Source organism: Ciconia boyciana, chromosome 18 (assembly GCF_034638445.1).
Source record: "Ciconia boyciana chromosome 18, ASM3463844v1, whole genome shotgun sequence".
In the NCBI taxonomy this organism is placed as follows: domain Eukaryota; kingdom Metazoa; phylum Chordata; class Aves; order Ciconiiformes; family Ciconiidae; genus Ciconia; species Ciconia boyciana.
Genome location: NC_132951.1, coordinates 10,022,099 through 10,043,177, shown reverse-complemented (window position 1 = coordinate 10,043,177; position 21,079 = coordinate 10,022,099). Strand labels below are relative to the sequence as shown.

Sequence of the window (21,079 nt, the reverse complement as noted above, 5' to 3'; positions counted from 1 at the left end):
ACATCAAATGCCTCCACTGGAAAGGAAGGTCAATGAGTGAAAAGATTAAACACTGGGAACAGACATAACTAACTATGTTCTCAGATCAGTCTTGATTTCATCAATCTTAATGGCTCTGTCAGAGCTGACACATTTCTCTCAACACCCTCAAATCCGGACTGCTTTTTGGAGCAAACTCAGGAGACAGAGCTGGGAAAAATAACTAATGTGATGGCAACTGATAGCCACTGTGACCTTCCACCAGCTTGCCCTGCATGTTTAAAAATAAACCAATCAAACAGCCAGCCAACCATCCAAAATCCCCACATGTCCTGCCTTGCTTCCTCAGGGGACTCTATTTTGCACATTGTTTTATGCTCTCCCTGAATTGGGGTAGATATCTGCCTCCAGTACCTCTGGAATGGGCTATAAATTTCCTGTTATTATCCAATACTCATCATCTTGTTCCTTGCCTCAGTTCTCTGAATACTTGTTAACCCCCCAAAAAAGAATGAATGAAATGAGACTGCAGGGTGGGGTCAGCAGGCGCATAGTGGACCCTCATTTCCTGCAGGGATATTTAAAGCTGTATTGAAGAAAAACCAGGAGAGACAATCTTTTTATGCTTAGAACACAGTCTGGAACCTGGGAGATGTGGTGTTTGAGTCCACAAGAGAAACTGGTCTGAACTGCTCAGCTGAGCTGGCCCTTTGCTCCCTCATCTGTAAAATGGTATTAATTAAACTTCTGTTTTTTTTCTGATGTATTAGGACTGTAAATACATGAATTGTCTCTGTCTCACTGCAGGTTGGTTCAGCACTTAGCAAATGGGAGCCTGATCAAACTCACAAGTTCTATACTCATCTGAAATACAAAGACACAAAGAAAGAGGGTAAAAAACTTCCTACAGTTTGCGTGGACAGCAAAAATGGGATCTCAGTGGGTCTTCAGCTCCAGTTCCTGAGTCTCTCCTACAGCACAGACAATGCATTTGAAAGCCTGCTATTTCCCCTTTATATATTACCTGTTTTCAGAGTGCCAGAGATGGGTTCACTTTCTTCAAAGCCTTTCACAGAGATGATACTAACATTGTAGTCTACACCTGGGACTAACTTCACCAACTTGGTCCTTGTCTTGCTTCCATCGACTGTAACAACATTTGGAGTACCTAGGATGAAGCCAAATGACAAGGGATTAGTGACACAATACTCCAGTAAATGCCTGAAGGATGTGTTTCAAGTTAAAGACATTATGACCAACATGGATGTACTTGTACAGGAGGAAGTGAATTTTCCCTAGGTAGTTATGATCACCAATGTCAAAGGGCAGCCTCAGGAAAAAATATTGCTGCCATGACACCTAAATCTAAGACATTGGTTTGTATTCATTCCTAGTGGTATGCCAACAGTAAGAAAAAATTAACATTTCTGTTCAGAAAAATATAATTTTACAAATTATATGTAAGGTGAAAACACAGCACTCTCTACATGGAAGTTCATACACCTACAAGGACAGGACTTGCAGTTTAGATCTGCGTTGTTTCTGGTAAGGGTTGGAAGTTTCTCCTTCACCCATTAATTTTGAATAATGATATAGTAGATACTATTTTAAGAGGTGCTCCATGTGTGGGTGAGGACTTAGGACACATATTTGTTTCAAATTCTAAGTTTATTCCAGGAAAGCACTTAGACAAGTGCCTAACTTCATGAGTGTGGATTGCTCCTTTTCTTCTGTGGGATCACTATATATTTGAAGTTGCATGTGTGCTTACATACTCTGTTGCCTAAAGGCCTATATCTTTACTTGTCTTAGTCAATAGCGTGTCTTTTATGGTCCTGATGTCTGTAGTGTTTGCTCTTTAGCTGTTTCCTTTCAGAGATGTCCCTAAGTTGTGCTAAAATCTGTTTAAGTATAGGAAATTTTTTAAGCTGAACACCAAAACAGAGATACAATGGAATGAAACAACATTGAGGAGTACTAAGAAAAATCACTACCTTGGAAAACTATTATAACCATGGATTATGGTTACTATTATTTCCAAGGGCCACCTTTTCAAATATGCTTAGCTCATAAAGTGCCTAAAAAATAATGAGACAGTCTGGAAATAAATCCTTACTGAGGAGGCTCAGTGGGAACAGAGATTTTTGTGAACATGGCCCTATGAGGGGTACAACCATTCCAGCATCTAGCTCTGAGCTCCCTTACAAGTCTTGTCCATGGGATGTGGGACACTATGTTCAGACAGAGGTTGGCTACTGGGACCAGGTACGCACACGCACATTCCTGGTCAGCAGTTTGAAGAAAAAAGAGATTATCTCCGTAAGATCATCTGGGAGATGCACTGAGAGATGGATATCAGCACAACAAACCCTTTCTGCTCTCTCTTTTACCATCTTCCTCCCTGTCCCTCCTCGCAGTTACTCACCTCCTGTGACAGGGACATAGGAGATCCGGTAGCTCTCCACGCGGGTGCGAGGGGGTGTCCAGCTGACTGTAGCAGAGTTTTCCGTGATGTCAGAGAAAGAAATTCCCTTGGGAGATCCAACAACTGTCAGTGGAGAATAGAGAATAAACACACCACAAAGAAAGAAAAGGTAAATAATTTGTTTATCAGTCCTTAGTGCTGGAACACTGATTTTTCTTATCCCTCTATCCCAAGAGCTGATGCTGTCAATATTCTGTCTTAAACACTAATGCAGGGTGTACCAAACAGTTAATGGTTTTATTACGTACTGTCAGCAACAATCTATTTGGTCTAAATTTTCCTTTTTCAGTAACATTACAGTAGTGCATAGCTTAAAAATACCCCAGACGTATATCTACATATCATGTACACAAAAGTAACAGAGATTTCAGTGTTACAGAAAAGTATGGAAGAATACTCACAGGAATGCCATTCTATTACCCAGGGGTCATTGTATTTATAATTTTTTCTACCCCAGTTTCACTTGGATGATTTTTAGACTTTCCATGGAGTCTCAGAGCCCTATCTGTGACACACAGCAACAGCAGCCCTTAGCAGTGGAGAGATCTCTCTTCCTGAGCATAAAGTTTCTACTATAGGATGCCTAAAAAAGACCTGAACTCAGTTGTGCGAGTTCATCAAGGGTCCATCCTTTCAAGCACTGACTGCCTGTAACTTCTGCTGGCTTCAAACTAGAAGCGACAAGATTTTCTTGGAATCTCTATCTGAGACCATGATTTTTCTTAGGTACATTCAAGCACATCCATCCAGAGGACATCCAAGTACAACCATCATGAGGAAGGCACTTGTAGTTCCACTGCAGCTCTGTTGTACAACCCAGCCTTTCCCTCTATAAACCTGAGCACTACATTTGCCCATATAAATTAGATCAGTCAGCTGGGCAAACAAAGCCCAAGTTTCGCCAAAATGACGCAATCTTAAGATGCAAACCAAAACGTATCTGAAACATTCCAGTTTAAGGCTTAATTAAGCTATTGCAAAACAAGCATGGAAAGGGATTCTGGAAGGACACGGTAAAAAGACCTGCCACTTCAAAGTTTACATTGATCATCTCACTTCCAATTTGCTTTTTTGACTGTAAGCAAAACAACCCTGACGTGTTAAAAAAATATGCGGCCCACACAGAGTAGGCCTTTAGCACAAAGAGGAGAGATAGCAAACATCAGCCACATTAAGAGCGGTGGAGACAGGCTGAGGGCAGGGGAAGGGGGGCAAGAGGAGAAAAAAAGTGACTGTGCTTGAAATAGCTTGGAAAGAACGTGTCTGCGGGAAAGAAGTCAGAGGGCTGTTTGTTCCATGTGTCCCCAAAGCTCTAGCAGTAATGCACTAAATCAACTGAAAGACAAGGAAAGAAAAACAACTGAGCTCTCAAGAGAAATGTAAATTATTTCTCTGGAGCTCACTAGACATGTTGCGTTTGTGGGGTTTGCTCACATGGAAAAGCCAAAAAAAGAAAGAAAAGACTTAAAGATAAGGAAGAAAGCAAGGTGGGGTTAGTAAAGCTACACAGCACACAAAGTTGCTACTGGTTTAGGTACAGTCTGAAGGAAACAGAAGAGCATAAAGAAAACCTGGGAAAGAGAGAGAAGTGAAAATCACAATGATTTTGCTTCACATGGTAGGTGCCCTTAGTGACTGCTGAAAAGTGCTGGTGATGACTCTGGAGACCAAAGAGATGGACCAGCACTTGGTTTTCATACACATAGGCAATTCCAGCCTTTCCCAGAAAATAAAGTACCCAATCCATCCCACTTAGACTCTGCTGTGCACACTTCCATGGGCTTCATGCTTGTTTTCTGTACCAGGTGAACTGCGTAACAAACAGTAGTAAGAAGAGCTTTGACTATGTGAGAGTTCCACATCCCCAGCTACCCCAACTGCAGCTACTTTCCTGGGAGCAAACCTGGCAAAGAAAGTATAACAGACCATCAGAGCAAGCATCAGTCCTGGAATGAGTCCCAGAGATGTAAGAGAGTGGTACCTTTGAGCAGCTTTGAGGGAAATTAAAAAGGAGCAAATGAAACCATCTTCTTGAGCTACCTGAAAGCAAAAATTAAGCAGGCATAAAAAATGGCCAGCGTTCTTCTGCCTTGTCACTCATAAAAAACCTCAGTTCATCTGTTGGGCAGACACAGGTAATTAGCATTATTCTCCAGCATCATTCCCCATTAGCTGTATGAGAGTCAGAGAACTTTCCTGTGAGGTTGCTAAAGCACCCATGATACCTTAGTAGCTGCTATTCTTTGGGGATTTTTTTGCTAAAAAATTGTTCTTTCATTACTAACAGACTATAGAAGTATGTTCACTGGCTTTCTTCTCCTAAGCAACAGGAAGCATGAGGTTGCATTTATCATGTATAAAGAGCATGTGAATTGTTTTGTGATCCTCTCAGATGAAAAATGCTGCCACAGTGTGGCAAAACACCATTAGAAGAAGAGGAAAGTAGCAGCATGAGACCCACACTTCCTACCAAGGATATTAAGTGGCACATAGCCTTGTTGCGGTCTCCTGGTGAGGGCTGAATTGCACCTTAACAGACATTATACAGATGAATTTCCAAAAGACACTGACTGTCCCTCTGAGAGCAGCAGAGGACAAACTCCCTTGTGCCAACTTGATTAGACACTGCAGATCTGTATGATGCTGCCTTGCACTACAGTCATTTTATAATTAATGTTTTCTATCATAGCAGAATTGATGAGGGTAAACTGACAGACAAATGCAGAGGGTAGGGAGAGTGGGTAACATCATCACCCCAAAGAGGATAACCTTTTAAAAACATTATCATCATCATTTCTGGGGGAAAACTATTGCTGTTCACTTGTACATACGACTAAATAATGGAGGAAGAACTACTTGTGATGGGTGTGGAAAGATACGACTTTATTGTCAACACCCATGCCCAGCAGTTTCACACCACATTCCTGGTGTGATGGGAGCAAGGAAGATCATCTCAGCCTCTGGGCAAGTTATCAGCTGCAGGACCAACACAAGCTACATGGAGAAAATGGCAAATGCCAGTCCTGCCCTACTCATCCTTTCCACATCCAAAGCCCATGGCTGTCACTAGATAACTGCCTTGCTAACGTCTTCTTAAAAGAGAAAGAAGGAAAGAAAACCACAGAGGAGGACAAGGCAGCGAAAGGTGAACACTGCAAGATCTTTCCTCCCCCTCCTTCCCCATGGTGGGTGGGTGGTTTGCTGCACAAAGATAAGAGATCAGACCTTCAGAGAGGATTGCTTGGCAATGCTCAAACCAGACTCCCTCAACTGCACCAATTATACCAGCTGAGGACCTGATCCCCGAAGACTGCATTTGAGTATACAAGGGTACGTGCCCTTGTATAGGGAAGAAGGGGGACACTGTGAGTGATAAATACAGAGAAGGATTTTCAATCTAGATTATTTTCCTGCCTTCATTTCCATGGTAGTGTTTGGTTTAGGTTTGTTGGTCTGTTTGCTACCTTTGTTCCAACTGTTATTTTCCTATCTCCTCTACTAAAGCTTAAGACTTCCTAGCTAATTTATTCCTTGCTCACTTGTAACTTGTACACAGGCCAGAATAAAGTAATGCTGAATATAAGCCTGTCTGAGCTACCCCTTTCAGCAATAGAAATATTTATTTGCAACCAGACTGGAAATGCTATAAATATACATATGTTTGTCTAATAATCACTCCTAAAAAAGAAATTGGATGCCTTGGTGGCCCGGCTATCCAATGTGGCGTAACCTGCAGTCCAAATTATTTAGCTGGATTTTTGTGGCTCCAGCTCTATTATCAATTATCCATGGGCTATTTACATCTGACAAACATCTTTTGGGCTATTGGCTTCAGTAGGTGACGTGCTAAATCTCCCTGAAAGAGCTGAATAAGAATGTAGTCATGAGGGAAATTATAACTCTTAGTTGTTTACCATAAATATCCTGGAAGTCAGTGAAAATGGGGACATGCTGCTTACAAGTGCAGTTGACTTTAAACATCCCTCTCCATTATGAGTCAACCCGCATGAGCCTGGAGGAAGGTGGCTTGTGATGGATGCATGTTCTGCTTCATGTAAATGTCTGGGTGAGTGTATAATATGCCCTTGCTGTTTATTCAAGGGATGTGATGGCAATCAGTAGAGCTGGTCAGAAATGTGCCTTTCCATGCTAACAACTGGCACCACAGACATTAAGGTGAATCATGAGGCCATGCTATTTCAGGAAAAGCTGTTCAATACTGAGTTATTGTTGTCCCTTCTCTGTGCATTGTCTGGAGTACACTGCTACAGCTGCGCAAATGCCTCTCTTATGCACTGCTGTTGGCTGCCTCACACACTGAACTTACCTGGTCCCTTCTCATTCCCCTCCTCCTGGAATTAGGTTGATTTGAAATTACTATGTTTTCATATTAGCAAGCTCAAAATTTTTAAGAGAGTGAATTTGGGTCAAGGACATTACTTCATTTGTTTTAGATTTAAATAAGTTTCAAAATGAAGCCATGATTTGGGTGGAAAAAAATTGAAAAGCTTCATTCAGAAGTGCCAAAATGAAATGCTTCAAATTATGAACCTTTTTTTTTGTTTAAATTAATCTAAAGAATTCAACCTAAGCCTCGAGAACTTTTTACTTGACTAATAGAAAAATAATAGAAGAAAAAATATTCCAGTTACAAATAGCAAAAAATTCCTTCTTCTCCCTGGCACTGGGAAAACGAAGCTCTGTTCTGGTGGAGATTTTTCAGAAACATAGATAGGTTTAGGCTAGCTTCAGACAGAAGACATTTGCAGCTATGTTTACAATGTTTCATCATTAATGTGAGACTATGAAAGGCAAGAACTCCAGCTTTGTGGAATTGGCATGCTGCAACTGAGGGTTAAGGCCTTAATATTTTTAAACCAAAATGGCATGAAGTGGCAGTCATATCTGCATCTTTTCTTCTGGATGATTTTACCTGGGTAAGTCACTAAGCTAATTTACATCAGGATTTTTGACACACAAGAATGAGAATATATAGCAACTTCTGCTGAGGGAGTTCAAAGCTTTGATTTTGCAAGAAACTCAAGTTTATTTTGAATTATCGAGCACGTTGCTCCTGGTAAGTTCAGTCTAAGTTAATGGCGCTTAGTCCTTTGCTGATCAAGCCATAAATAAACTTCTCAGTAGCTCTGATAAATTCATTTTGCCATACCTCTTTTCTAGGGAGGTAAATTGTTGTGGAGTGGTGATATGTAATTAGTCCCAGGAAATCACTGAAAAAGGCTGATACAGAGACAATATTTCTTGGCTCTCAAAGCCAGTGCTTTAATTGCTAGACTCTGCTGCCTAATTCCAGATCATGAAAGTAATTAAATAAAACTATATCAAATAGATAATGATGAAGGCAAGGAATCTGAGATGATTGATTATAAATAACTACACCCCATTGAACCGGTAACTTGGCTAAGGGACATGCAGGAGACAGTTCAAACACCTCAGTAACAGCCCAAGCTGTCTGTGAGAAGGAGAGATGCTGAAAGAAACAGGTATGAGCATGTTATGCTTTTCCTACTGCAAAGACAGTACCTGTGGTTGCTACTGCATTTACAGGTTGGGAACGCCGTCCACTGCTAAATCCATAGAGCTCAATTTCATATTCAGTACCCTCTTTCAGCCCTGTTATATCCTGGGTGCGTTCATGGCCTGGTACTATTAGTTCCAGTGGATCAGATTTCCTTTTGGTATCCCTGATTTTTAGAACAAAACTGTCGAAAACCCCATCATCTGCAGTCCAGGACAGACGGAAGCCATCTGGAGTAGCATCTGAAACCAGAAGGTTGTCGACCTCGGGTTCTGCTTCTAAAAAAGGAGAAGACAGCAGTAGGGAAAAGAAATGATTTTTTAATCGGTTCGTTAGAGACCTGCCTGAGGTCTGGATATAGCATACTGCAAGAATCCAACCACAGTGCAAAGAAAGGGAAACAATCTGCCAGCTATTGAAAAAAAAAAAAAAAAGAATATTAGCATTATACACATACTAAAGAAGATATATGTGAGTGTGTACAGGCCCATTCAAACTTTCACTCTTTAATAGCAAATCCACTGCATGGACATACACCATTTGCCTCTGACATGCAAAGTTACACATGCTAATAGTAAGTTTCATGTGCATTTCTCCCTTGCTACCTATGCGAAACCTTTATGTATGATAAAAGCAAGCTCTTGTTATAGAACTGCAGGCATGCCTGTAATACTGTCAGGTCTCTCTCTGTTAGGAGGACAACATAGAAACCACTTGAAAGAGTATTTTTCTTCATGCAAACCCCTTATTTCATGCACTTCTGGCATCTGTGATGCTTCTGATCAGATGAATCCTTTACTTCAATATTAAACAAATGCTGAAGCAGCAAAGGGGAATCATGAGAATTCATATCCCTTAAACAGCACACTTAAATTCAAAGGCAAGACCTACTGTCTTTAGTGAAAGAACCCATTCAAGAGGATCACAGGAGCTGTAAGTTATTAATTACCTGCAAAATATCTTTAGCTCAGTATGGCCAGGCATTATTACCTAGAGAAATGCTACTGGAGTGGTTACTATCTTACAGCATCTCCAATGCACTTTCTTCCACAGAAAGACATTCCTATTTATTTTCTTGCGAACCTCTAATCAGGTAACCCCTAGCTTTACTGCTGCATAGGCAGCAACATGCAGATGAGACTTGATGGTTATGGGGCTAGAGAATCAGTCTGCAATGATTTTTCAAGAAAGCTCAAGTGCTGCTGGAAAACAGCAGCTATGATGAGGTTGAAAACGTGAGCTAAGGTTTTCTGAAGAGAGATGCCAGCTTCATGGGTGGCAATGATCACACTCGACAGTCTTTGGGTGGAACCCACACAGACAGTGAAAGAAAGGAGGCCATGGGCAAGAAATCCATGACTCTTCCTGAAGGTCCTGATGGCTGGCAAGTTGGAGAATGCTGATGTGCCCAGCAGCTGTTAACAAGACGAGCTTCTGCATGCAGCCATTTTTCTTTAAAGACTTCGGTTAGAAGTACCTGCATGACCATACCAGAAACTTTCACCCAGCAACCCACGTCATGCGCCTCTACAGGATCCCTCATAAAGACAAAAGAGAAACATCAAGTTAAAAGGAACAAAATTTCATTGGTGAACCTATCAATCATGAGGAGTTATATGTAGCCACGATGCAGAAAAGGATGCAAAAGCCAAGGTTTGCTTTGCAAATGGATTGCATGAAACATCTTCCATGTGAGAAGAAAAGCAAGAAAGAAAGTGTGGAAGAGAACAATTTGTTCACATTAAAATACCTGTAATGGCCACAGTGCTTAGGGGCTTTGTTTGGTGCCCCTTGGCAAAACCATAAAGCATAACCTCATAGCCAATGCCAGTAATAAGGCCTTTAAGCTTCAGTTGCCGCTGGGCTCCTGTAAGGAGGAACTCCTGTGGGTCCAGCAGCTTGCCAGAATCCACCACGACTACTAGAAAGTTGTCAAAGGCATTCTCCGATGCCATCCACGACACTGTGAACCCATAAGGGTTAATATCAGAGACAGTTAGGTTTTCCAGTGGGGGCATGGCCTCTAAAAGAAGGGAAAGTGCAAAAACACACAAAAAAAGAAGCGAAAAACATTGCAAATTAGAAAGTGTCACAGATTCCACCAAACATAAATCACATTTTTCCTCAAAGTATGGATTTAATAGAAGTACATAGCCAGGACCACAAGACTAGGATTTTCAATGGAGCCTCCAGAAGTTAGATGCTCAATTCTTAATTTTCATCAAGGGTGTCTTAGCACCTCATCTCACAAGCTCCATTGAAATTCCTTCCAAGCTCACTGTGTAAGCACTTTTATTCTGCTACACATACACTGTAAGACAGTTACAACCAAAACTGTTTAGAAATGCTATGCATAAAGCTTTCATTTCCTTCCACTTGTCTCCACCATCAGTGCTTTAGGGACAAGCCTCAACTTTGGCATTCACAACTCCTGTATTTTGCTGCTTTACCTCTCTATTTCACATGAATATCTCCAGCTTTTCCTTTCAATAGTGGAGGGGTCAGAGATGCCAGAATGACTGCCAGAAGCAGGACATTAATCAGTCAGGGTCATAGCCAGTGCAAGTACTAAATACTTGCAAGATTGTTTTTTGTGGGGGATAGGAGATGGACTGGATAAGGGCAGGGGCTAATGACTGCAGAATAGAGCAATAATCTCTCCAAAGAGCTTCACAGGCAGCTGCTAGTGTGGTATGTTGACAACTTAAAGAAATTCCAGTGAGGGGTCTTTTTTTTTCACATCAGCATGACATTTGTCAAAGTTTAGAGGCTGTGGATCAACTCCTCAAAACTTTCCCACCAAGTCTCTGAAAAAAAAAGGCCAAATTTTCACAAGATAGTTTATCAATGTATTTTGCTCACTCAAAATCTGACAAGTCAAATAGGAAGATCAGCTGGCTCTGATAAGCCCTGGCCTTGATCCTGGATCCCAGGCATTGCTAGTGTTTCTCTAAACTATTTGTCAAAACTTGCTTTCTTGGCTCAGGAGCTAACTCATTCAATCTTCCAATCACTCAAATTCCACTCACTTTAAGAAAATACCAGTTAGTTAAACAGAGAACTTTCACTGGGAAAGGATCTGGAGTTTCATTTTGACATTTCACAACTGCTGAAATTGATGTTCTGTTAGAATTTGGCATAAAAATTCCCTCCTAAAGTTTTATAATTTGGAAGTCCTTATGTTTTGATGTTTACACATTTGAGTGCCAGAGATTCAGCTCAAATTTACTCAATTTGGAGACATTTTTGCAGCTTACTTGCTTCTAATCAAGCAATCCCAAAGATTCACATTTTGGTTTGGTCTCTGGGAGGGTGGGTAAACAAATAATGAGCCCAAAATGCTGAAATTATTTTCCTGGGATAGGTGTTGAGTGACACCAACACTCTAAACCCAGCAGGTTTATGTGAACTGCTGGCACATCCTTCTGCTGTGTAGAGAGTGCCACATGTTTACCTAGCTGTGGGAAGCCTCCTCTCAAAATACCAGTGTCCATGGTTTATTTTCAAAAAGGAAGAACTTGTGCTCTGGTGGAGAAATAGAGCAGGGGTTTTGAAAGCAAAGAGTTGCTCACTTATAACTGTGTGACTAAATGTCATCCGAGGGCAGGTAAGAGCTGCTGCAAAATGCAACCATTTGTCTTAAGGAAAATGATCATGGACATTGCCTTTCACAGAAACTGACAGCCCAGATGCTGGAAGGGATGCTGCTACTGCAACTGGTGTTCCCACTGCATGTTAATGAAGAGAGGATAAAAAGGAAAAGGCCTCAATATCTCCATTAATCCTATTTAAGGATTAATGTGACAAGCCCTAGTAAAACATACTGGCCACATAATATGTAGAAGGTGAACTCTGTGGCATTTATTTGATCATCTAGGAGGCATGTGATATACAATCGATCCCAGTCAAAATCTGGCCAAAATATTCAGAGATAAGGGATGTGTTGAGGGGACATCACAGGACAGGAGGTGTTCTAAAATGCAGTCCTCTCTGGATCCTTCAGATGCAACTACTGAATATTAGGCAAATTTCCCCCTCAAACTTCAGGAGTTAAAAAAGATTATTCGAAATGGGAGAAAGAGGGCTCTTAACTCACTTTAAACTAGTACTCCTCGAAATTTTTTAAGGTCAACATGACTAGTCTGACCCATCCTTGCACTAAGTTTGCAAACAAAAGCATTGTTGCTGGACAAGATATTCAGTGCTGTAGAGAGTCTTTTTTTTTTAATCCATGCTGTAACAGATATTTTTATAAGCCAATAAATAGACTACAAACTTTTAAGCAGGTACCTGTCATGACAAAAGCAGTGAGGGGCTCTGTGTGAACACCTGCATTGGTGGTCCCCTTAATGTTAATATCATAGCCAGTGTAATCTAGCAGGCCTGAGATGTGAGCGCTGCGAGCACCTCCTGACACTGTAAGCTCCTGGGGTTCATGTGCTGCATAGGAATCTCTAATGTGTATAACAAACTTGGCAAAAGGCCCATCTCTTGTGGTCCATGAGAGGTTGAAGCTGTCGGGGGTAACATTTGTGAGTGTGAGCGTGCCCAGCTGTGGCTCAGCCTCTGAAGGAGAAAGGAACACACGTGAAGAGAGAGAGAGCATTACTCCGGGGGGCTGGGGGAATTAGCAGTGGAGGTTTACAGATGCTTAAAGATAAGGCTGAAAGTTTTAACCTTGTTTTGCAGTGGTTGAAGGAAAAAAAAAAAGGAGCATTGCAATAGCTATTTTGTAAGGTTTTGGAAAGAAGCCACTGAAATTAGTGCTGATGCTTAATTTATTTTTTCATTCCATTTTCTTAAAAAACCTCAATTTTCCTAATGAAATGTGGGCCTGATTTACAGAAGCACCAACAGCATACAGCCCTGTGGTAAAGCCATAAAAATTGCAGGAACTCCGCACTGGGAATTTGATGGGAATACAAACCCACATCAATTCCAAAGTAGATAAAGTAGGATTCAAGCAGGAATTAGGTGAGTGCAAAACAGACATCCCTGAAATCCCAGTTCGGCTTCTGTTTAGTGTTTCTGTTGCCTGGAGTTGTAGATACTTTTATTTTTGGACCCTGAAGTTTATGAGGGGTTTCAGTCCTAACAGTGATTATCTCAGCACTAATCTCAGCCCAAAACCTCCCTGGACTCCACAGATAAGGTGTTCCTCATCCTCTGATTAGGCTCAATCAGAGAATATCTAATAGACTGAATCCCCTCCTCCCCCCAACACTGCTGTTGCTCTCCTTTCTGACTGTTCAGTGGTCAGGGCACTTCTTTAAGAAGCAAATACTTCCCTTTTCTGCTAGAGAAAATTCAAAATTACATCTCTCCCTTGCCAGGGACAACTTGGCCTTCATGCTATGGGGGGAGGGGGGCAAGATCCTCACCCATCCTGTTTTAAAGCTATTTAGCTTTAAAATTTAGCATAAAATCATTAAAGATTCATTAGAGCACAGAGAGATCACAAACATGACCCGGTAGTCAGGTGGTCAGAGAATCCTGTGTCTGCTCTCAGGACTGATTTCTATTTTTTCTCTTGCCAATTGAGTATAAACCAAGAACACCTTGGGAAATGTAGCCAGTAAGATAGAGGAAAATAACAATGTAAGTGGTTCATGCTGGGAGAAAAGTAAGAAAGATGTATCCCACCAACAAAAAGAACAGTAAAAGAATGAAACCCTTTCTTAACTAAAACATGAACTGCTGCAAGATGTTCCAACTTTTACTCCCGTTCCCCTTTGCAAGACTTTTAAATAATAGTCCACCTTCTTCTCTGGAAATATCTAGGAACAGGCGAATCCAAGTGGCCCCAATTAAGGACACATGCTGTTGTCATGCTGTCAACCAGTGACCATCAATGCCTTCATGGCTGACAGTGAAGATGTCACCATGTAAGCATGGTACTTCCGAAGGCAGGGGTGGAGATGAGAGAATATCCACAAAGCAAACAGGCTTGGGTGGAGAAGCCAGCGAAACCGAGCATGGAGCCATGAGCCCCGCATGCAGGTCAGAGAGGACAAACCAATCCTTTCCAATCTTATCCTGAAATGGCCACATTCCTTCACATGCCACTTGCATCCAGTCAGGCACGTTCACATCATGACACCCAGACTCCAAAGAACACTACATGCAAAATAAGTTGAAATTATCTCTTCAGGCAAGTCTCCTGCTATCCTGGAATCACCATCATGATAGGAAAAGCTCTGACATCCAGTGAAACCAGACATGTCTTAGACACTCAAAGGTAGCAATGCAAGTGACAGAGTGGTGGGCTGACGATCAAGAAAGGGTGGACTTCCCTTTTGAGCCCTGCTGTCTGCTGGGAACACACAAAAACGCTAGGCAGAAAGAACATCAGAACCCGCACAAGGTGGCCAGACCACTCCATGCAGTTTTGGTTGATCATTTAGCATGCTGCATGAAACTCCCACAAGAGATGCAAATGTCTTGGCAGACATTTGGTTTTAAGAACAAAGAACCAAAATGGCATGCAGGTGCCTCTCCAGGCTGATAAAGACATGAAGGACTCCCACCCACAAAAAAGCAAGTAAGGATGGGATGAACAAGAACTTTATTCCAGATCAAGTGCAAAGATACTCTGTGAAAAATATTAGCCATCTGGAGCAAGTCAATTATATATACACAGAACTTGCAGGTAAGTGTATATATAAGGAAACCAATCATGGTTTACTACTGACTCCCTTAATGCTGGGGGCACTTTTTCAGCCTTTCCCATTGTCTCAGATCTCTCTTTTTCCAAGCACTCTCAAGCCCCGTGTTTTTCAGCCTCCCCTCATAGTGATGTCCCTATAATTTACCAAAGGAACGATGATGAGTTGGAGCCATGTTTTAGAGCAGTTCGGTGGACAGCAAAAGACAGAAGAGAAAAAAGCAAACCTGGAAGGTGAAACAGTGAAATACCTGTGGTTGCCAGTGCTGTCAAGGTCTGACCACCTTGCCCATCAATTACACCATGGAGTTGGACAGTGTAATTAGTGGCAGCTTTGAGGTTGGTGACTACATAGCGCCAGGAGGCCCCTGGCACTGTGTGCACCACGGAGTCCAAAGGAAAGTCAGAGTTTCTGACTTCTAGAATAAAATGGTCAAAGGCATTGTCCTGCGCTTCCCACGTGAGTGACATGCTGTCTGAGGTAGCATTTGATACAGTGAGTTTGCTAAGGAGAGGTTCCTCTACTACAGGAAGAAAAACAAATGGAAATGTATTGCAATTATTAAAACCCAAAGCAACAAAATAAAATAATATAGAAGTTTGAGTTCATATGAGCCACAGGTCACAAAAATAATCTAGCCTTGTGTTTCTCAATGTTTACCATACCACAACCCCTGCAGTCACCCTACCCATGTTAGCCGTGATTCAGTGAGGATATTCACAATCTGCTGATACTAGACACTGCAACTCTGTATTATCTGATTACTGGAATTTGATATTCTACTGAATGTCATTGACCACATTAATATATCGCTATGACAGATTGCTATGACAAATTTCCTAAGATCATGTCAGCAGGCAAAATTCAGTAGAGATATTAAATGATCACAACATGAGCTATTATCTGCCTACTATGAGAATACACTTTCTGCTTCCATAGTCTAGTCCTCTCCTTCCACTTTCATACTGTAATTGGCTAGAGCACATCGAACATTTGACTTCCCTGTCTTTTCTGGAAAAACTGTCAACTGTAAAACCTCGAGATGCACAATGTACCAATAACTAAATGCCTACCTATTTCATTCACCAACATCAAGTCAAATGGACTCTTTCAATCTCTCATCTCATGTAAACTGAATTCTGAAGCTGAATTCAAGCAATGCGTCTGCCTTGTAGGAGTCTGCTGTCACAGACTGAAATGTGCCTGAAATCTTATTTAGAGAATCAGGATAAAAAAATATATCTAGAAATCAGCTTATCTGAGAGAAATAGTGTCTCCTCTATGCTGTGTGCAAACACATGTTTGCAAGGCTAACATAATGAAGCATCTCCCACTTGGTTCTTGGGAGATTTGTTTTGCTTCTCGTCTGTGTCAGAGGTTGCCCCAACCTTAACGTTTGAACAAGAGCAAACTTATTATGTGAATGAAATCACATCACAATGTGATTGACTGACTTTGCTGGATGGGATGGTGGATTAACATTCACAGTTCAAAATGTCTCCGGCAGGTCTTCCTTAGAAGGTGTCAAACAATGAGGTAGAGGATTTGGCAATGGGTAGACTGATGGGGTAGCTGAGGGCAGGGAAAGGGGCACAACCTGTAAGGAAGAGTTCGAAGAAAGGAGAGTTAGCATTGAGGTAGGTTTTATATACCTGTTGTAGCTGCAGCACTTATTGCCTGTGTGCGGAAACCATGAGAGATCCCATAGAGGTAGACAATAAAATCAGTGCTGGGGGAAAGCCCTGAGATATGAGCAGTTCTTGAATTGCCTGAGATGTTGAACTCCATGGGCTCCAGCAACCTGTTAGAATCAATAATTTCAATAGTAAAGACGTCGAAGTCCCCATTGGTGGTTGTCCAAGACAGGTTGAAGCTTTCAGGAGTAATGTCGGAAACGGTTAGCTCACCAACTTCTGGGTGCAATCCTGAGGAGGGAAACAACATTGGTCAGAAGGGGACGGCCCTGTACCACCTCCTGCTCAGAAATGCCGTGCTTCTCTTTGCTCATGCTGGCAGCACTCCAAGATGCCGTTGGACAAAAGGGTTTGAGTAAAAGCTTGCTACAAGCGGACAGGTACTAAGGGGAAGAAATCAAATGGAAGCATCTCAAAATGTTAAATAAGGGAAAAAAAGGGGGGGGGGGGGAAACAACCAAAAAAACCCCCACAAGCTTTAAAGCTATGGCTATTTCCCTTTACCTCCAGGAGCAGCCACGTGTCTTTGAGGTCTGAGCATGAAAGCAGATGCAAAAGAACTTTTCTGAATGCCTCTGGGGCATTTGGAAAAGTCAGCTTCCAGTTTTAGGAGAAGCTAAAACTAGAGCTATTCCTTTATCCAAAGGAAAAGGTTGTGGTTTTTTGCTCTTCTACTTTCCCTTCCAGCTTAAGTCTATGAAAGCTGGCATGTAATTTTGGAACTGGAGCCAAAATGCAAAGCAGGGATAGCTGCCTTGGGGTTTCTTCCTCTCTGTAGACATCCCTGATGTGTTACAGGAAGGCTCAGAAAATTCTGACAGTTGGAAGTCCCCAGAAGGGAAAATTTTGAAAAGTCGGGTGCTGAGCATGACCCAGAAAGGGAAGGGAAAACCTCAGCAGGGCATCTTCTGCTTTTTTCATTAAGTTAATAAAAAGAGAGCACATTGCATATTTAGATGGAACACCCATGATGTCTGTTTTCTTGTTTGTCCCTGTACAGCCTCCTTTGTCTAGCCACATTTGTCTATTTTCAGTGGGCAATCTGCTACAAGCTCACACTCAGGACTCTCAAAGCACAGGACTTCTAGCCTGCAGTGGGACACAGCCCAAGGGAAGTGCCTTGTGCCAGACACATTTCTACCTAAGCCAGGCGGCTTAAAGCATTATTGAAACAAGCAAGCTCTACTGTGTTTAATGTTTTAATTCTGTTTAGTTCTTATGTGTACTTTTATCCCCTTCTCTGCTGGGTAATATGTGCTTGGGGAAATCAAATAGGAGCAAGCTCTGGCCATCTCACAATCACAGGAGGCTGCAAAGGTCTGTAAGGAAGCCCAGAGGCAGCAGATATTGTCTACAATAAATTATCTGAAGGAAGACCCACTGGTGCCCCTTTATTGCCAATTAATTCATACCCTGTTTGTTACCAATGACCATAACACCTGGAAGAATCAGTGAGCCATACAGGATAGACATAAGTTCTCACAGTCGAAGCTCATGATAAGCTCTCATTTAAAACTGCTGTCTTTCACAAGGTCAGCCAGAAAATTATTTTTGTGGCTCTTGAGAAGTTTCATGTAACCTTCTGATAATGTGGGGCTTACCTTCCTTCTTTCAGGTCAGTTTTATGCCGGGGTAGTTCTGCTGAATTTGGTCTTCTTGCTTTATACCTTTTTCTGACCAATCACACTGTTTAAGAACCTTATGTGGCTTAGTATATGATACTACTCTTGGTAGGAATTCACTTGTGTTCTTTTCTATATAAGAACATATAGAAGGTGACTGTCCTTGCCCTGGAGACAGATGCACACACTATACCCCTGAGTTTGTATTTACACAGAAGCTGGTGCATAATTTCAGAGGTAGCTTCTGAAGCGTAAAAAACTAAATATACTCTCAGGCTTTGATTATCTGGGCTATAAAGAACAGATTTTTATAATTTTACAAGGCAACCTGGGCTTTCCTGAGCATGTACAACAGCCAGTTGGGTTTTACTGTTAGTGTCAACCATCAGAAAACAGAGTAAAGGGAACAAAACAAGCCATTCTGAGGTGGGGGAAAAAAGCATTCCTAAAAGCAAAGGGCTCCATGGAGGCACTGAGACTCTTATTGAAAAGTCTGATCATGAGACATTTCCATGCCAGAGATGTTCAGCCAAGCTTTAATGAGTTCAGTGCACCCCATGCAAAGCCGACCAAGTGAGCAAGCTTTGCCGAGCAGTTGCAATAGCTCTGGCTCACATCCCTGTCTGCAAAGAAAGGGAGCCATGAGACTGGATGAGTGACTTGAAAAGATACCTGTCACGGTTTCAACAGAAAGGGGTTTGGTCCTGTAGCCTTGAATCACACCATGAAGTGTGATGTTATAAGGTGTGTTGGCCTTGAGGCCTGTAACATTCATAAAGCGCAGTCCACCTGGGACTGTGATATTCCGGGTTTCTTCGGGATTGTCAGACTCCTGCACCTGAATGATAAAGTTCTCATAGGCCCCGTCGGCTGCTGTCCAGGTGAGCTGGAAACCATCCCAGCCAGTCTCTGATACTGATAATTTTCCAAGCTCAGGTTCCTCCTCTGAATAAGGACAGAGAGTCAATCAGTTACTCAGATTACAGACTAGTGGTGATGACATATTATTTGATGATGACCTGTGTTAATGAATTTCACTTGTAATCAGTGACATGGAGACGCACCCACACACACACATTTACATTCTCAGCTGCCCCAGATAACTTGTAAAGTCTCTTCAAAGACACCGCAAAACAGAACAGTAAGAAAAGAACTGTAATAATAGATAATAACCACATTAATGCTAAAAGGCTGCTTACAGAAAGCACCTTATAGACCATCTTACAGCTGCAAGTGTTTTGGCAACATTAATTTGGCAACATTAATTTTAATTTTTACAGGGACAACATTAAAATTAACTCTCCCTATGAGACAAGTAAGTATTACTACAACCACTTTAGTGCACTATTAACAACTCAGTGTTTGCCATTATGAAATGACTGTGAATACTGCAATAATGTCTGTTGTAAGGGTAGGAAGACACTGAGTTTAGAGTAGTTGGGATTCAGATGTTTATGCTTTTAATCGTGTCTACATGAAGGATGCTACTTATTCTTCAAAACTATTTCTAATCTGAAACAATAAAGAAGGGGAAAATTCCTCCATGGCTGCATGTCTTCAGTTTAATGGATTTGTCTTCCTTATATTACATTATTCTGCCCACAAAACCTTCCTGGGGGCAGAGAAGCTTGGATTTTCAGAGTTACTGGTATTAGTCTAAAATTGAAATCTGCATTCACAGAAATCAACATTCTCATAAGCCATCACAGGGGTGGCCTAAGAAGTTGGGAACCATCAGAGCTAACCCTCTGATGCTGTTAAATCTGAAAGTTTAGGTCATTTTCTCGGCAAGAATAGAAAGTCCTCAGTTACAGAGGAAATACAACTAATTCCTTAAAATTAGCAGTCATATGGGAAAATGCTAGAGTAATACCTGTTTTTTTCTACATGGAAAATCTTGCTATATGGTCTATCATTGGCCTATGGACTGTGATGACTTTCTAGCACTTTTCTTATTTACTCGCATTGTCGACACATAAGCATTATAATAAGAACAGAGTCTAGCTGAATAATCCCAATCTGCACGACTAAGAATGTATAAGAGACAATGCATGGAGGGAAATGGATCTGATTTGTCAGTTGTAAACTTCAACTTTAAGCTTTATGCATTTTTAAAGGCAGAAGGTAAAGAGGCCTTGGAATAAATAAAAATTAGGCTCAGCAACATTACTCATATAAGTTTTCCCCCTGTAAAAACAGAGTGCTTATTGTATGAGTGCTGCATAGCCTTATATGGGTAGCTGGGGTTGTATTTTTAGAGGCTGAGTGCTCATAGATCACAGTCAATTATCTTCAGGGAGATTCACTAATGTATAGTAAATTGCTACTACTCAGGAATACACAAGTTTTGACGAGCTTTTCCCATCCTGTTAGAAAGAAAGAGATTGTTTATGAAATAACACAATGATGTTCAACAAAAAAAATGCATTAATCCAGAGCTGTTTTGCTTTATCAGGAACAGAAGTGAGACTCATTGAGGCAAACTATGTATCCTGTCAAAATAGCACTGTTTAGCTGGAAAAGAGAAAGCAGGACAGAAAAGGAACAGGTTGTATCAGAAATAACGATCTTTTGGTGGCAACAGAAACTAATAAAACAAACACATTTCCTTAAAATGAAAATGAAATTAAACCAAAAGTTACAGTAAGGTAAAATCTTCTAAGTAAAAGCTTGATTATAAGTAGTAATGCAGTAATCATCACAGCTTAAAAGCAATTCAGATTTCTCTGAAGAGTGCTCAGTTTCATTCACCTCCACGATGCAGAGTCCCTTTTCCTCCCATTTGTTTCTCATGCATGTCTGAAATGGAAGTGCACACAACCCCATCATGCTCTCTGGGGACCAAGAGATTCCCAGACAAAATCATGCGCCAACTTGGACTGTTGGAGACCTCCAAAAGCCCCATCCATAAAGCATCCAATATATATGAGAAAACAATGACAATGTCATGGCAAATGATACCAAGGGATGATGTTTCTTACTCAAAAAAAAAAAAAAAAGAGAGAACAAACCATTGAGAGATGAGACTGCTCTAGCCTTGTAGTAGGTGTGAAATAATCTATGTGTTTCCATGTAAATATTTTATCTCATGTTGT

General features: G+C 41.3%; 1 protein-coding gene across 6 annotated transcripts in view; it reads right to left on the bottom strand.

The window, feature by feature from the left end:
- The window catches only part of TNC (tenascin C), a 105,688-nt gene that overhangs the window by 9,568 nt on the left and 75,041 nt on the right, over positions 1 to 21,079 (bottom strand). For 3 of the 6 annotated variants that reach the window (XM_072883523.1, XM_072883522.1, XM_072883524.1), the window contains 5 exons: positions 18,657 to 18,929; positions 16,321 to 16,593; positions 8,009 to 8,281; positions 2,405 to 2,527; positions 1,004 to 1,147 (listed from right to left, as the gene is read on the bottom strand). In XM_072883523.1, coding sequence (XP_072739624.1) covers positions 1,004 to 1,147; positions 2,405 to 2,527; positions 8,009 to 8,281; positions 16,321 to 16,593; positions 18,657 to 18,929 — 1,086 coding nt within the window. Of the gene's footprint in view, positions 1 to 1,003; positions 1,148 to 2,404; positions 2,528 to 8,008; positions 8,282 to 9,753; positions 10,027 to 12,293; positions 12,570 to 14,918; positions 15,192 to 16,320; positions 16,594 to 18,656; positions 18,930 to 21,079 lie in introns of all 6 variants that reach the window. The other 3 variants (XM_072883527.1, XM_072883525.1, XM_072883526.1) reach the window with 3 other exon arrangements.